The 16920-nt window shown below is 43.1% G+C and overlaps 1 protein-coding gene and 1 long non-coding RNA gene across 3 annotated transcripts in view; one reads left to right on the top strand and one right to left on the bottom strand.

Annotated features, from left to right (window-relative positions):
- LOC306915581 overlaps positions 1 to 16920 on the bottom strand; it is a 106190-nt gene that overhangs the window by 72126 nt on the left and 17144 nt on the right. The gene's annotated exons all lie outside the window — the stretch shown is intronic.
- Positions 1 to 16920, top strand: part of cpxm2 (carboxypeptidase X (M14 family), member 2) — a 54143-nt gene that overhangs the window by 25493 nt on the left and 11730 nt on the right. Inside the window, exons 5-9 of the mRNA XM_079492996.1 lie at positions 3710 to 3797; positions 7995 to 8145; positions 8989 to 9077; positions 15010 to 15133; positions 16015 to 16211. Coding sequence (XP_079349122.1) covers positions 3710 to 3797; positions 7995 to 8145; positions 8989 to 9077; positions 15010 to 15133; positions 16015 to 16211 — 649 coding nt within the window. The remainder of the gene's footprint in view (positions 1 to 3709; positions 3798 to 7994; positions 8146 to 8988; positions 9078 to 15009; positions 15134 to 16014; positions 16212 to 16920) is intronic.

Genomic DNA, 16920 nt, shown 5'->3' with positions numbered 1-16920 from the left:
TCAAGGAAACCTGGGCTTCCATAACTCCTGGGCAATGCCACAGGCTGATTGCCTCAATGCCACGGCGTATCGAGGCAGTGATGAAGGCAAAGGGATTCCCAACCAAGTATTGGAGATTGACATTTCTGTTTTGAAAGTACTATATTTTGATTGATTTGATCCTGATTTCCTAATATGACATTCAGATTAAAACAATAATCACCATTTACTGAGGAGTAAATGGTGATTTCTTCACAGTATTCTAATTTTTTGAAATTCTATTTTAGTGGGTTTTATGAGCTGGAAGCCAAAATTGTGTAAAAATAAACAAATAAATAGCCTACTAAATAATTTATGTTGTGTGCACTGAATCTATAATAGGGTCGGTCCCTGTGGGAGACGGCAGCACGAGTGGCTTGTTCCAGTGCCTGGAGAATGGACAGGCATAGCGGCGAGAGTAGCTCTGATCCATAGCCCTAATGCTAATTCTACCCTAGCATTAGGGCTATGGACCAGAGCTAAGCGGCGAGTGGGTGCTGCTGCAGAACATGACACAGTTTATTTTGCATCGAGGAGCCAATAGCCATGTGTGTCTGACTCTGTTGACTGTGTACGTCGCCTCGGCTAAAAACAAAGGGGAAGCCATCTTATGTTTCGCCGTACGACCTGTTGCATCAGCGTGCTAAAAAATAGCTGATCTGCAAGCTCACGATGTGTCGCCTCCGCAACACGCTGTGAGCTAGTAGATCGGCTATTTTCAGCACGCGTAAAAATGGAGGATGAGACGTTCAGAAACTTTTGCCTTCACAGTACAAGCATCAGCTGTCACAAGTTGAAAAGAGATGCAGTGTCTGCCCACTACTAAATAATTTATGTTGTGTGCACTGAATCTATAATATATGAAAGTTAAACTTTTTGAATAATTATGGAAATAAACCAACTTTTCCATGATATTCTAATTTTTTGGAAAGGTGCTGTATGAGTGTCTGCCCAGTGCGCACTGGGAAAAGGGTACGCAGCGTTCTTTCTGGAAATCATACGCCGTTTCTGAACCGCAGTGGGAGGGGGGATAGACGTGACCTCATCTCGGAGCTACAGAATGAGCGTATAGGGACTGAGGAAACGTATCGGGGCTAGTGGATTGACAATGATATTGCGGGTAAGTATAGAGGGTATGCGTGTGACATCATCATCAAACCAGGAAGTTATGCAGGAACGCCTACTGAGTGGCAAAAACTACTTTCTGGCCTTGACAGCCCATACATCCACACAGAAAAGTCTTATCTGATTGCATTAAACAACATTAAACAATGTTAAACTCACTTTGCCTGTTGCCTTGCCACTCGATTTGCCACTCGATGTGCCATTCACTTTAAGCATGCGCATACTCTCTATTGCGGGAGTATTTAGCATCACAATTATTAATATACTGTAGTTGGTAGTCCATACAGGTTGATGCCTTAATTTATCGCGGTGAGAAATCTATCTTGTTATGAACACAAATTGTGTCACTTCATCTTTCAGGCTAATTAATCGCACAGGGGGAAAAAATCACTCGCATCCTGATCGTGTGTAGGAACCATTCAAGTGGTTAAAAATGTAAGAAAAGGGAGACACTATAGCACACGGTCTTCTCTTGGCTCAATAAAGAAACACTTTTTATTAAATTTCCAACGTTTCGGTCAAAACACCTTCCTGAAGCATCCGATCGTAAAAAATAAAAGAAAGGATAGCTGCATCTGGGGAAGAATGGAACAAGGTCCTCAGTTCACCAAACAAACCATTTACTTTCTGCTGATTATCAAATTTTTCCAAGAAGCTACGTTCACTCTGCGTCTGACCTCTAATAATATTTGACACATTCTGGCCTTTGTACTCCTTAATTGGAAAGGGTGGCACAGACCTCTGGAAACTGCTGCTGTGTAGTTACAGCAGTGCTGTGCGTGTGTGCGTGCAAGTATGTGTGTGTTGCGAGTATGTGTGTGCGTGTGTGTGCGTGCGCGCGCGCGTGCAATTTCCCTTCAAGTTCTGCACCATCTCCGTGCACAGAAGACATGGAGGCCTGGGCGGCAGGGACAGAATTTCCCAGCAATTAGCCGTCTTAGGGCTGGGTTAGCCGTCTGACGTTACAGCTCTGGGACTTCTGATCATAACAGCTAGCGCTTTAATTAGCAGGCCAGGGAATTCTTACCAGAATAGCCCACTGACCGTGTGATGCCTTTATCTGTCACCCTGCCGTATAACCAGACAGATCAGGTGCAGTAGTAGTAGCTGTGTTCATATAAAAACGTGCAATGAAGTGATCGGTACCATCGTTTGTGCATGAGTTCCAATTATGGGCACGAGAGAGAGTGTTCTTGAAGTTGGAGGTGTCATGTCTTCCCTGTGCCCTGAATAAGTTGCTCTCGATTAATATTCTAAGGTTGCTACTATACTGTAAAAGGAACAGAGTCTGTGGGCAGAATCAGAAACTATTTTGTTGCCAAGAAGTGTTAGGTTCACACGAGGAATGTGGCTTGGCGCGGTGACAACCCAAAAGTGAGGCAATTAGCTCGAGACTGATGTACTAACTACATCCAGGAATCACTGAACAGTGCATATTTGCAGAGCGCGGCGGCCTGCATTCAGACAGAGGCCTATATATTCAATACACAGCCTGTCCACTTTATACCATTCAGGCCCGACGTCGAAATTAAAAAAAAAATGTTTTCTAAATCATGACAATTTTCTGAAGATTTGAGGCACATTTTAACGATTTTTTAAAAATAGCAGACCTATGAGCTTGTAGATCTGCTATTTTTCAATAGCTAAATGATAACATAATGTTTAAAACACCAAAGGGGGTTCCCGCCCAAAATGGGTTAAACCATCTTTCGTATTTGTACTAGTGTTACTACTTATCCGGTACTTGTTCTCTACCCTTACCTGTATGTATCTTTGTTTCATCCTTACTGCGGTGCTACAGTACTGTCTATGAACTGAATTAAAAGTCTTATCTACTGTAAAGAACTCCTGCAATTCAAATAATTACATTAATTTGACTGCATATTCCTGATGTCTTTCTTGTGCTGCAGCAGAATTCTCTCTTCGCAATTACACAGCTAGTTGGATAGAATCCACGAAGGGTGCGCTCGACATATTTCTCTCATTTACGGCCAAGCTACACCAGGCTTTTCTCGCCCGTTTACCCTAAACGCGCGGCCCGCGCGTGCGTTTTTGAGTGGTGCAACCACTCCAAGGAACAGCTATGTCCGTGACTATGTGTTAACCTATGTGTTAACCTGTGTGACTCATGTGTGACTCATGAGTACCAGTAGGGGCGCTGTCGTGCCAGAAACAGAGAGAGAGAGATAGTGCTGCACTGTTGCCTGCTAATGAGAGAGAGAGAGAGAGAGAGAGAGGGGGGGGGAGTTGCACCACTCAGTTCACACGGGTGTGATTTTTTAAAATAGGACTGGACCTAAATTCAACGCACGCGTTTAGGGTAAACGCGCGCGTTTTGTGCGAGAAAGGCCTGGTGTAGCTTGGCCGTTAGTTGAACTGACACGTGGGCAGATTGTAACTAATGTTCTAAGGGGTCACGGTTTGACCACCTAACCTGTTTCTAAACCAACATTCATCAGAGGAGACATGTGCTCGTCTGGAGGCGTGCCGGCCGCTCCATTTAGTCACGGACACCTCAGCCTAACAAGACATTTCTCTTCCTCTCCTCTCCATTACCACCGGCCAGGAGTGATTGGGTGACATCATACAAAGTGCTGGTGAGCAATGACAGCCACACCTGGGTTACACTGAAGAACAGAACGGAGGACGACTTGGTGAGTGATGGACATTACGTTTAAGGGCTAATTGGATTTTGTGGAAAGCATTGCCTGACATACAGATGCTTTTAGTCCTTATCATCATTCCCCTCGTATAGCCTGCTTCAACCAGTCATTTTAAACATTGTATGCCCAGGACGTCTCCAGACGTCTTTATAATAACCCCCTGGAGTGCCCAAAGACATCTAGAGACATTTTTGCAAGAAGAAAAAATAATGTTTTTTTAAGCCATATGGAGTTATAATGTATCTAGCCTGAGCTAGCGCTAGACCTTTCTGGCCTAGATGGGAGGGCCGCGGCTCAGATTTACGCACACCCTGATTGGTTCACCGATCTGTCCGTCAGCCCCGGTCTCGACCAGAAGCCACTGGTTGCTGGAGTATACCATTCTAACGGACTGTCAAAGTTATTTCGGCACACGTTGGTTTTTTTCTTAGACGGTGTGGTGGGTTCTTCAGCCATTCTCCTCATTTCCCTCACATAGCCTCGTTTGAAGTTCCACTGGTAATGATTTCCTCACGGTGTTATTTTGAGGGGTGCACACCGCTCAGAGCCCTGACGTCACATCATTTGAAGCGACGCCTACGCGGAAGGGTTGACTCCCACGTTTAGGCCAGTGCAGCCCATGCGTAAATCCAGGCTTTCATTTTTCGCGCAGACGAAATGAAAGCCTGGGTATCGAGGCTATAATGTATCTAGAGGGCGGACAGCCCCGCCCCCACCTATTCATTTCAATGAAAGTTGGTCACCAGCGCACCACATTTTGGTGCTCAAATGCAGAAAACTTGAGCACCAAGTATGCTATACGTTTAAAAAAGGCGCAGTAGCGTTTTAAATCCCAGATTTGACGACCAGGCAACAGCAACTTCACTGTAATGGTGCGTTCACTGCACAGGCAGACGCAAAGATGAATGGGAGTATGGAGAATACATGCATCATTGCGTCTTTACATCGTCATGGGGCTGGCTTCCATTGACAATGAATGGTAGACTGCGTCTTTGCGTCTGCCCTATGCTGCCTTCACACAGGCAGATGCAAAGATACAGTCTACCATTCATTGTCAATGGAAGCCAGCGACATGAGGATACAAAGATGCATCCAACGTTTGTAGCTGCTGCAAAAGCTTCAAAGCTACAAATCGAAGAAGCTGAGCTGGGTTCAACGTCCATATGCAAAGCTACAACGTTACAACTGGCAATGACACACGTCACTACGGACGCACACTTGATGACGTCAACCACCGCCGTGCAAGCAACAGATATGCAAAGCGACAAATATCTTGTGATCTTTGCATCTGCCTCGTGTGAACGCAGCATTATACCGCTGTTCTGGGGGCTCGGTATAAGCGAATGGCAAAAAATAGAACGGGGTTCAGTTTGTCGTTCTCACTGGGAAGGGAATTTAACCGACTAAAGCATGACAAGCAAGGGATAATGAACGACATGGTTGATGCAGGACCCAGCTGGGAAATGGGAAATCATCACACTAAAAGGTGTTAATTAGTGCAATGATTTTTTTTAACTGAAAGTTTTTGGCCATGATATGGTGAAAGCAAAACAAAGTAAAAATACCTTTTGATGAAGCCTAAATGTGCACATTCATTCTGGTAATGATGCCAAATATGGTATGTACTTCTGAACTCCCACCTCCCACGTCAACCCTCTCTACCAACATTTGTGCCAAATGATCTTTCAAAATGGCAAAGGTGGTGAAAAGAAACATCCCACTTAGAGGATTTAATAAACTCAAGCTGTCATTAAGTTCTATACTTGGGTTGTTCCTAAAGAAAGACATTACACTACTTTCTTGAGTGTTGAAGGTGAAGCTAACTAAGCCAATAGAACCATATTTAAATTAGAATTATACTATATAGAGACCCTCCAGAAAAACGCAGGCAAGAATCCTTGATTATGCAGGCTAAAATCCTTGATTTTGTGATGAAATATGTAATAATAATTCTGTGATTTTATGCAGTGAAATTGCGGGAAGTTGCGAAATGTGGAAAGTTGCGAAATATGTGAAAAATGTTGAAATGTTGAAATGCCGAAAGTTGTGAAATATGTGGGGCTTTATGTGATTTTATGGGGTGAAATATGCATGTGATATATGTGAAATATGCGAAAAGTATGAGGGGCATTATGTGATTTTATGGGGTGAAATATGCGGGAAGTTTGTGCGATTATGCAGCCTTTTTGAATTTTTTTCTTTCACATTGTTATATCAATAGACTCAATAGCAATAAGCCAACTATCTCACAGACTATCTCCCTCCCCAGTCAGTTTTCTTTTCTTAATTTTTTATCCCACGATTTTGTAAACCATGTTTTCACCCAGTGTCAATTATCTGAGTTTTAATGAAAGTAGAATGTGCAGGATGTAATTTACATACAAATGCGAGGGACTTCATTATACATTTTATTTGACTACATTCTTGTAAATAACCAAAAATACTCTCTCACACACTAAAAACGTCTGGGATTCTGAGGCTACTCACACACTGAGTCAGTGCCAGTGTGCCTTTGTGCCAATGTTGGCACTCGTACCTAAGTTTGCCTACCCCTTGTATAGAGTAGACCAGGGGTTCTCAACCCGTGGGTCGTGACCCCTCGGGGGGGGGGGGGTCCCAAATTATTTAAATTTAAATATTTGCAACTGAATGGCTGAGCAAGAAAGTACTGCCGAAGCAGACAACCCGCAACACTCCAGGTTAGAATAAAGTTCTTACGGTGCAAGGCTCGAATATACAATTCCCATGGGGGTCGCGAGACATGGCCAAAGCATTTCCGGGAGTCCCAAGCCAAAACCATGGAGTAGACAACCCTAACATTTGGGAGGAAGTGTATGAACTAGTTTACTAGTGTGTAAAATTAGACCACACAACTATTTATAAAATAATCACAAATTACGTGGATGGATGGATGAAATTACGTTGACCTGCACAAATTACACCAGTGAATATTACATTACAAGACGTCGCCCAGTAACATTAATCCTGTTTATGATACAATGAAATGATACCGGAACCATGATAAATAGATAAACAGGCCTATGAAATAGCAATAACTCAAAGTAAAAGAGACTGTTTCACGACCGGTTAAAAAAATAAGCTTGAAGTGCATTCAGCCTCTTTCATTTCAGGTTTGTTCTCGAGGAATTGAACTGAATATTGCGGACTCATCATACCATACTTCTTCAGTCCAAACATCTGTTACTTAAATGACTACTGTATAAAATACATTATTTATGTCACAATGAACAACAGTTTTCTGGTCAACACTTTTTTTCCCCCCTCTTAGTTTTGTCGTGATCAGCACTGACCAGGAGCTATCCGTGAATATAAACAAAGCTTAAAGGGATAGTTCAGATTTTTGGAACGTAAGCTGTATGAAATACTTGCCATTAATATAGTGGTTGCAACTGTATTAATTGATTGCCCGAGTCCCATGGTGGGAGTGCTGCTCTGGTTTTGGTCAATATTAAGTAGTTCCGGTCATTTTGTGGGGGGCACTGGGGCCACGCAGTAAAAGTAAATTAATTCACAAATATAACGTAATTTGTATTGTTGACCTATTTCTAAAATATTAGCAGAACTTTCGTTCAACTTTGACCCCTCTATCACATGGAAGTACTTTTTGGGCGTAGTGATATGGACAAAAAAAAACATAGTTCCGTGTGATAGAGGGGTAAAAAATGAACGAAAGTTGCACTTTGTGGGGGGCCCCCTGTGCCCCCCACAAAATGACCGGAACTACTTAATATTTCACCAAAACCAGAGCAGCACTCCCACCATGGGACTCGGGCAATCAATTAATACAGTTGCAACCACTATATTAATGGCAAGTATTTCATACAGCTTACGTTTAAAAAATCTGAACTATCCCTTTAACTCCGGGAAGACAACCAAGCTGCACGTTCACAAGCAGTAGGCTTGTACTCCACCGCTCACTACATCCCATAGCCTAGAGGCTAAATATATCTCAGATTGGCTAGTTTGCCAACCCACCTGCAGCATCTACCTCACATAGCCTGGAGGAATGATTGCCCTGCAATTACCTAACCCGTTGTTATCGGCTAACAGACAAAACCAATGCTGTAACTTCATCACAGTCTGTGAAATTCAGAGTCGCATGTCAAAAATAGCTCCTATGCTCTCAACTGTTTATTCACTATGGATTGTATGCGCTTGCCTCAGTAGATCTTCATTGGCAACAGGGAAAAGGAGATCCCGGTCAAGAACCTGTTCCTGAAGCCAGTGGTCGCCCGGTACATCCGCGTGAATCCTCGCTCCTGGTTTAACAGCGGCAGCATCTGCATGAGAGCAGAGATCCTTGGCTGTCCCATGCCAGGTGACGGGTTTGTATGGGCCTAGTATGTATACGTTATACAGTATAACCCTTTGAGAGTTTGATTGTACAAAATACCTTCTAAATCAGTAGTTCTGAAACAAAAAAATGATATTTGGCCGCGGAGTCGGACCCCCATCTGAAAATGTTTTGTGCCAGGGACCTGCTCAGAAGAGAAGATGTGTTAAAAAAATGGCCACGGTTTAGAACAGTTCTCAAAAAAAATATTTTGTGATGTAAAATGCTTTCCCAGTTTTAGTGGGATAATAAATACAGTATGTCGTCACTGTCTGGAAGAAACCTTGTATCTCCATAGTTTTTGAGTGGTGCAAACCACTCCAACAACTGGCTTTGTACCCGTGTTTGTTCGTACCAAAAAAACGAGCATGGTTGCTATGGTTAGTATGTGACGTCACTGACAACAATAAATGTGTAGTTGCACCACTCAGTTCACACGGGTGTGATTTTTTTTGTTTTGTTTGTTTTTTGAGTGGTGCAAACCACTCCAACAACCAGCTTTGTCTGTACCTGTGTATGTGTGTACCTGTACGTGGGGCCACATACAGGTGAGCATGGTTGCTATGGTTAGTGTGTGACGTCACTGCACCACTCAGTTCACACGGGTGTGTTATTTTCATAAGGTAATGCCCTATTTCGTCATGCAAGAGTGTCACACAAAAGTAGTGGAAATAACAGATCTACAAGCTCACAATGTGTTGCGATGTGAAGCGTTGACACGTTGCGAGCTTTGCAATTCTATATCTTTGAAATAGTCAGAACCCAATGCAGGGTTTAAGTTGGTTAACGTCAGGATTTCATAATGTGGTTTTCTGATCCTCTCTGCAGACCCCAACAACTATTACCACAGACGCAATGAAGTCACAACTACAGACAACCTAGACTTCAGACACCACAGCTACAAAGAAACGAGGCAGGTAAGTTGCAATAAAGCCGGCAATATCCGATTCTGCCTTTTTTGCATGATTTATTCATGGAAAGGTTCAAGCTGTAGATCCATCCTGCACAGCAGCACCAGAACATGTAATGTAGCGATACGATGTTTTGTGTTAGCTGCTCAAACGATGCGTGCGTTTCATCCATCAAAGCCGTTTGTGCGTGCCCTCTGCGAGAGCAGGTTGATGGGAATGCAGCGTCTTGCCAACAGTGGGTGGAAGAGGTACTCGCATGAAATCAAAGTATCAAATACTGTAATGTAGATATATACTCTGTCACGTAGTATAAGTGGTGTTCAAAATGTACAGTGCTTGAGTAAAAGTGTGAAAGTATCGGCATTAAAATACCGATCAAGTACCAGAAGTAGTCATTTTGCGATGCGACGCATTGTAAGCTTGTTGATCTGCTATTTTCAAATGGCCGAAATATGTAAGTGTTAGTGTGTTTTGTAATGATAATCAAAATCTACTGTAGTTGCTAGTTACTACTAGCAACTACAGTTTTCATATAAATTGTAGTGGAGTAAAAGTACAATATTTTCCTCTGAGATGTAGTGGGGTAGAAGTAAAAGGATTTAAAGTACAGTACTTGAATACATGTACTTACAAGAGTTATATTACACCACTGACTGTGCGTTGCAATGCCAAGCCAATGCAATTGCATCAAGCGTCTCTGAAGGGTCGAGGCCTTTCTTATTCATGCCGTTGTGTCGGTATAGCCTGTTTGCCCGTCTGTACATTGTACTGCGTACAAAGACTTTCTGTACGCAGTACTTGCCAGCCAAGTGTGAACACTGTGTAACTGAATGGCTATGAAAGGTACAAAGCAAGTGAATCATAATCTCCTCTAAGCAGCTCCTCTGAACAGCCCGCTGCTTGGACAGCATCTCAAACTCCTGTTGTGTTGTGTGAACCTCAATGAGACAACTTTACACAAACCCTCGAACGGTACGGGTGACTGCATGCAATATAGCGGTTATAGCTGGAGTGAAAAGGTTTGAAGTACTAGGAACAAAAATGTGTGCAGCTAATGTGCGTCATTGGTGGTCATGTGTTTTTAATACCTCTTTTCCCTCGACGTGTCACTCTATGTGCAGGTGGCTAATACTCGCAGCCAAGCACCGCTGTCATCCTTCAGCACACTTTAAACTCTCCGATACCAAAACCTCACAGGCTGAAAATAGTGGAAATAGCTACTCCATTAAAGAAAATGCCTCCAAGGGGAGTAAAGTCTTCAATGTGGCTTTGACAGAGTCCCGAGGTGAAGCTTTTTGACAGGTGTTTTGGAAATGGATCTTTTACATAATTTATTTTCCAGGAGTCCCCTGGTTATGTTTAAAACCCAGGGTCATGCTGAAAGAGTTCTTCTAATATAAAGCATGTGAGGACACGCAGTCCCTCAAGACAATGACGGGGCATTATCATGGCACTTAGCCAGCCGCAGGATTCCCTCAAACCGTTGTTTTAATGGCAACATTCACCCCTAGATACTACGACCTGATAAGTACACCATTAAATTCATGGTATACTTCCCACAGACAGAAACGCCTTTGAGTGGTGATTAAGTGGCTCAGTGCTGTAGGTAAAAACAGATAATGCTGGAACAAGTCATGCATTGTTCCAGGCGATATGAGCCAGGTGTAATAATTGTTGAGGGAATAGCAGGCCGTTAGCCAAGAACGTGGCAAGAATTTCACACGTCTTCCCTTTGTTTTGAGTAAAAACAAAACACGTTTAATTATTGTACTTGGCAAAAATCTACGTTCGACAGCACGCCGTAATTAAAACCCAATCACTCCCGACTGATTAATGAGGTCCTGCAGCAGCTGGTGCATGCATGGGAGCATGTAAACAACAATGTCTAACATTAATGCTTTCTTGTCGTGTTCGTGTAGCCTTCTTCCTGCTGTAATTCCTCTTCATGTCAGGGTTCTCTCCCGTGCACACACACACACACACACTGTATTGTTTTTTTTAATAGGTATTCAAAGCAGCAGCAGTCTAGAGAAACGGACGCGTTTCGGCATGTCAGCCTTCCTCAGCGTTGCAAACTAGAAATACATCAGACGGAAGTGACAAATAGCTAAGCGATAGTGTACAGCTGCATCTCATTGGTGAACACAATTCACCCACACTTCATAATACTGTCATGTTTACATTCAATGTGTCATGAAGCATTTGTATTGTGCATTCCTTTTGCAGTTTATACCGCAGTTTATACCTCAACCAAATCATTCGATTTACAACAAACAATTCAATAATGGCTCTTCAATCAATCCCTTTGGGTACTGATGGATCCAGTAATTAAAGTCTCCCTTTGGAGTAGTACCGGGTCTCTGTCCCCACCTCTACTTAGTGGGTTGACAACATCTAAACCCGGAATTCTCTCAGTGTACAAATGTCAGCTTTTGCAGTATTACAGTTCATGGCAACTGGAGACATCTCCGTTTGGCTCTCAGTCACCTGCAAATGCTGTGGTCCATCTGTTCCCCAAAGTCATGCTCTCATCCAATACATGCCTTGACCTCTCTCCTTGCTCGGCCGGCGCCTTTTATTGGTCAGAACATTATTAACTCAAGACGCCTTTTGTTATTGTTCTCTTTGCCAACGGTGTTTCAACAACATCATAATATGCACGACACCGTGTCATCACGTTATGAGGCAGAGCTTCACTGGAGCGCCAAGGGAACTGTCTGTACTTTGTTCGGTATTTGTTATGGTAAAATTATTATATCCAGACTGACTTGAAGAATTGGATCTAGGAGAATGCAATGCTGGACATGATAAGGGAAACAATTCAATTTTGTTGAAAGAAACGTGCTAAAATTATTAATCATTTTGGTGCATTTCTTCTCTCATCTCTGGTGGTCTTTTATTGTTTACTATGAAAACCTGCATTTCGAGTCTGTCACGCCTCGTGACACGCTCCATATATGGCCAATACAGAATTCATTCCATATGTTGATCTGACCTCATCAAACCCTTAGATCTCCATATATGGTGCTGACCTGTTCTGACATTCCATATGTTGAACTGACCTCATCAAACCCTGTACACTCAAGACACGCTCCATATATGGCTAGTACAGAATGTATTCCATATGTTGATCTGACCTCCTCAAACCCTTAGATCTCCATATATAGAGCTGACCTATTCTGACATTCCATGTGTTGAACTGACCTCATCAAACCCTGTACACTCAAGACACGCTCCATATATGGCGCGTGTCATGGAGAAGACTGGATCATCACCTAGATCTGCATATATGGAGCCGTTCAGCAACTCTATATCTGACCTCACGGACTCAGGGACCTCAGGGCGAGGTCACTTCTCGCCCTGAGGGCATCTTACTGGTTAGGCTTTCTTCAGATCTTTAGTAACCTACTGGCTGTCCAGAGTGTTATTTGGCTAGAGATCAGATCCAATGTGTGTGTATTCAGACACGTCAACCTATCTGCAATGGTCGCCGTGTTAACAACGATTTGGCTCGTTGGTGAGAATGTCGTCTATCAGCTAATAAAAAGGGCAACTGTTTTATCCTGCCCCGCATTTGTTGTTAACGTCTTTTATTTATTTATATAACTATAAATGTTTTATTTCCCTCTTCTGTCTTGATATATTGTCTTGTTCCTTCAAGCCTCTACTGGGGCATCCCCCTCCCAAAGTGCTAGCGGACACGTAATTACTTCCTCAGATTGGAATCAGATCGTTTCTATTAAAGCTACAATCTGTAAGTTTTATATCCTCTCCTGACAAGGCTGACAGAGAGAGGTAATTGCAACTGTAACACCAGGGATTGAACTCCCGCGTAGGAAAGCAAACATGAAACATCCACCTTTCATGCAAGAGAATCCCCGCGTTTCCATAGATACAGTATAGTAGGACAGGAAATGTGGAGCGAGAGACAGGTTGTGACATACACGCAGCCAGAATAATCTAGTAAGAGAGCGGTGACACGCTTTGATCTCGCCGCAAAGCGGGTACCTATGGGCGATAGTTCGAAACATTGCTCCTATGGCTGGAACTATTCCATTGAGATAGAATGAGCACTTCCACATTCCATTGTTACAATGAGAGTCAACGGGAGTGTCATTACTCTCTTACTAGATTACTCGGCACGCAGCAACGGTCATCGGTATCGGGAGTCGTACCCGCGACACGCCGTCAGGTGGAATTTGCAGGCGAGTTCAGAGTTTGAATCATAGTCCAGCTCCATCATACTTTAACTTAGAAGCTTCATTCAGACTCGAAAATGTTCATCTCTGAGAATATCCAGGGATTTTTGGAATGTTTTTGCCTGTCCCCGTTAACTTATAAAAGTATATTTTTCACCCGTCAAACGCCCATCGGAGCAGGACTCCAGCCACATGCATGTCCTCTGTCACCGCGTGCATTAACCTCCTCTTTCGCCTTCCTCTTCTCCTCTTGCCTGGCAGCTCCATGTTCAGCATCCTTCTCCCAATGTACCCCTCATCTCTCCCGTTTTTATCCCCAAACGTTCTAACCTGCATGGGCTGATCGATCCTGTAGTCATTTCTGATCTTGTAGCTCCTTGTCACCATCTTCAGTTCCGCCACCTGCATCTCTGCATTGTCTTTTTGTTGCAGTTTCCAGGCCGTAAAGCATAGTTGGTCTCACTACCATCTTTTACAGCTTCCCTCTCACTGGTGCCCTTGTGTCACAAATCACTCGTGACACTTTCCTCGGTAACAAGACAACTCACCCCCTTTCTGTTTTCCTCCCGGAATTTTCCCCAGTGAGGGGTGGGAGAGGCTGGACAGCAGACGGCTGGACTTTGAATTTATCGAACTATAAACTTTCACGGCAGCAGACAGCCTAAGTACAAATATAATTTATGAAAAGCTACTACAGTGAAGTCTGTTCACAGAAGTTGTTGTAGGCTATGTGGGGATTATCTGACGAGGTACCATTTGAGTGGGAAAAATCTTACATATACTAAATAATACTAAATTGTTTATAGGGTCAATATAAGTAAAATAATATAGCCTTTCCACAGGAGTATCTTTTTATATTTGTCCAAAAAGAATACAAACAGCCAATAGCATATTACAAAGTTATCCCCCTCACTGGGGAAAATTCCGGGAGGAAAAACGGCCAAGCACCGGGGTGAGTTGTCTTGTATTCCTTTCCTCCACCCTGCCTGCACCCTCTTCACCTCTCTTCCACACTCCCCATTACTTTGGATAGTTGACCCCAGGTATTTAAACTCCTTCACCTTTGCCACTTCTATATCTTGTATCCTCACCTTAAGTTTTAAAATGTGTATTTTATCTTAAGAACATCTTGGGCCCTATTTTGCATGTCTTTAGTACCAGTTATAATTGAATTGGCTTTTAACCCATTTTGGGCGGGAACACCTTTTGGTGTTAGCATTATATTATGCTTTAGCTATTGAAAAATAGCAGATCTACAAGCTCATAGCGCACCACCGAGTGGCGCGCTATGAGCTTGTAGGTCTGCCATTTTAAAAAAAATCGAAGAACGACTGACATAGAAACATAGCTTTTTCAGAAAACTGTCGGGATGTAGAAGACATTTTTAGAATCTGATCTCAGGTAAAAAAAAAAAAGTACCAGTTATAATTTATTTGGCTTTTAAGTCAGTTTGAACTTAGTGTGAGGTGGTGATGCTGTTGATTGAGCCATACAGTGCGCTTACCCTGTCGTTACATCAACACCATAGCAACCAATGCAGATACAAAATCCGAAGTGATCACTTGCAAAATGATGACCGTGTGGACAGCCAGTCCTAAAGAGTGTGTTTTAGACTTGCCTGCAGTTTGAATGGCTTTCGGTTGAGATTTATGTGAATGCAGAATATGTAGTGGGGATGCTCAATATAATATACACAATGAGGCAAGGCAAGCTAATTACGAACTGTTCTTCTCTCACAGCTTATGAAGGTGGTTAGTGACATGTGCCCCAATATCACACGGATCTATAACATAGGGAAGAGCTACAACGGCCTCAAGCTCTACGCTATAGAGATCTCAGACAACCCGGGAGAACATGAAGTCGGTAAGAATATCAGCAAAACTCTATCATAAAATAAAAGGACATCGATCAATATCATGTGCACGACATCAGAGCACTCTGATTTCTGACGGTGAAAATCGAGCCATTTTCAAGCGGTCGGAAATTGGAATTAACCTTAGAGTATATATGAATAGAGACGGCACCCGAGTTCTCCTCCCATCCACTTGCATTAAGTTGCTCAAAAGCGCATGAGGCGATTTCACTCCTCCATCCGGGTAGGAACAGAGTGCATTCTGGGATGGATTGGACCCAAACACATGAACGCGCTGGCCGTTGACCATCATTGCACGCGTTCACGTGCGTTCACGTATGAAACAGCGGTCACGTGTCATCATGAACGTGCACAATGATAGTCAACGGACCAGCGCGTTCATGTGTTTGGGTCCAAACTGCAATACCAAATTCGGCCACTATGTCCATTTCGCCTCAGGGTTTCCTCCGGGTGCCGTCTCTATTCATATATACTCTAAGGAATTAAAACTCAATTTTTACTGTAAAGCACAGTGGTTCCCAAAATGTTCAGCTAAAGACCCAAAAGAGCAATCAGGAATTTGCCCGGGACCCAAACTACTGAAAATAATGTTCACAACTAATTCGTTTGTTTTTTAATTTTATCCATGAATTTTGAAAAATATTTGAATTTGTTTTCAACTCATGACAATTTGTGATTGTTTGTGGAAATCTTTTGAAAATCTATTAAAAACAATGACAAGATTTGGAAAACAAAAAAACAAAAAGGGATATTGACTCGCGACCCCATGAAATACCACCGTTTGGGGAAACAGTGGTATAGCTTGAAGTGGGTTAATCTTTCTCCTTCATTCCCTAATCTCTCCTCATCCCCATACATGCACGAAAACAAGGCGAGCCAGAGTTTCGCTACACGGCGGGCTCCCATGGTAACGAGGTTCTGGGCCGGGAGCTGCTGCTGCTGCTGATGCAGTTCATGTGCCTGGAGTATCTGTCCGGCAACCCGAGGGTGCGCCACCTGGTGGAGGAGACCAGGATCCACCTGGTGCCGTCCGTCAACCCCGATGGGTACGAGAGAGCCTTTGAAGTGGTAGGTCTGAGAGACCCTTACAGGCCCCCGGCTGGGCATCACTGACCTACTGCAGGGGTTCTCAACCCGTGGGTCGCGACCCCTCGAGGGGTCGCCAAATTATTTTGGGGGGTCCCCAAATTATTTTCCAAAAAAAAAAAGGGGGGGGGGGGGGGGGGTTTGAAACTGAATGGGTGTAAAGTGGAAATGAAGAGTTTACATATAGTACACATAGTAGCATACATGCATACACCTTCCCTAATGATTATGGTTTCAGTATTTATTTATGGTGTATTGTCTCTATTATTAAGGTTATTGTAGCAGTCAATTTATATTGGGGGTCGGGAGGGGGCGGGGCGGGGGTCCCGAGACGTTGCCAAAGCATTTTCGGGGGTCCCCGGCCAAAAAGGTTGAGAACCCCTGACCTACTGTGCTGTACTTGGGGAAAACACAACCCTGTCCTTACGGTTACTCTATGAATTTATATGTAGCTATATTTACTGTATATGGCAGGTGTCTGCATGAAAATGGATCAGAATAATGAATATATTCTATTGAAGATATACTGTACTTTACATAATACTATGTAATAATATAATGCCTAAGTTCTAAGTCCTAAAACCCAGAAATTAGTTTTTGCACTTCCTGTTCCCTCGTCAGTCTTTTCTTTTTTTTTATGGCTGAATTAGGTTCTGGGATTAACATGAGTTTCAGAGCTGTTCACATCTTG

Source organism: Electrona antarctica, assembly GCF_951216825.1.
Source record: "Electrona antarctica genome assembly, chromosome: 22".
NCBI lineage: Eukaryota > Metazoa > Chordata > Actinopteri > Myctophiformes > Myctophidae > Electrona > Electrona antarctica.
The sequence above is the reverse complement of the archived record's forward strand: the minus strand, read 5'-3'. Positions and strand labels throughout refer to the sequence as shown.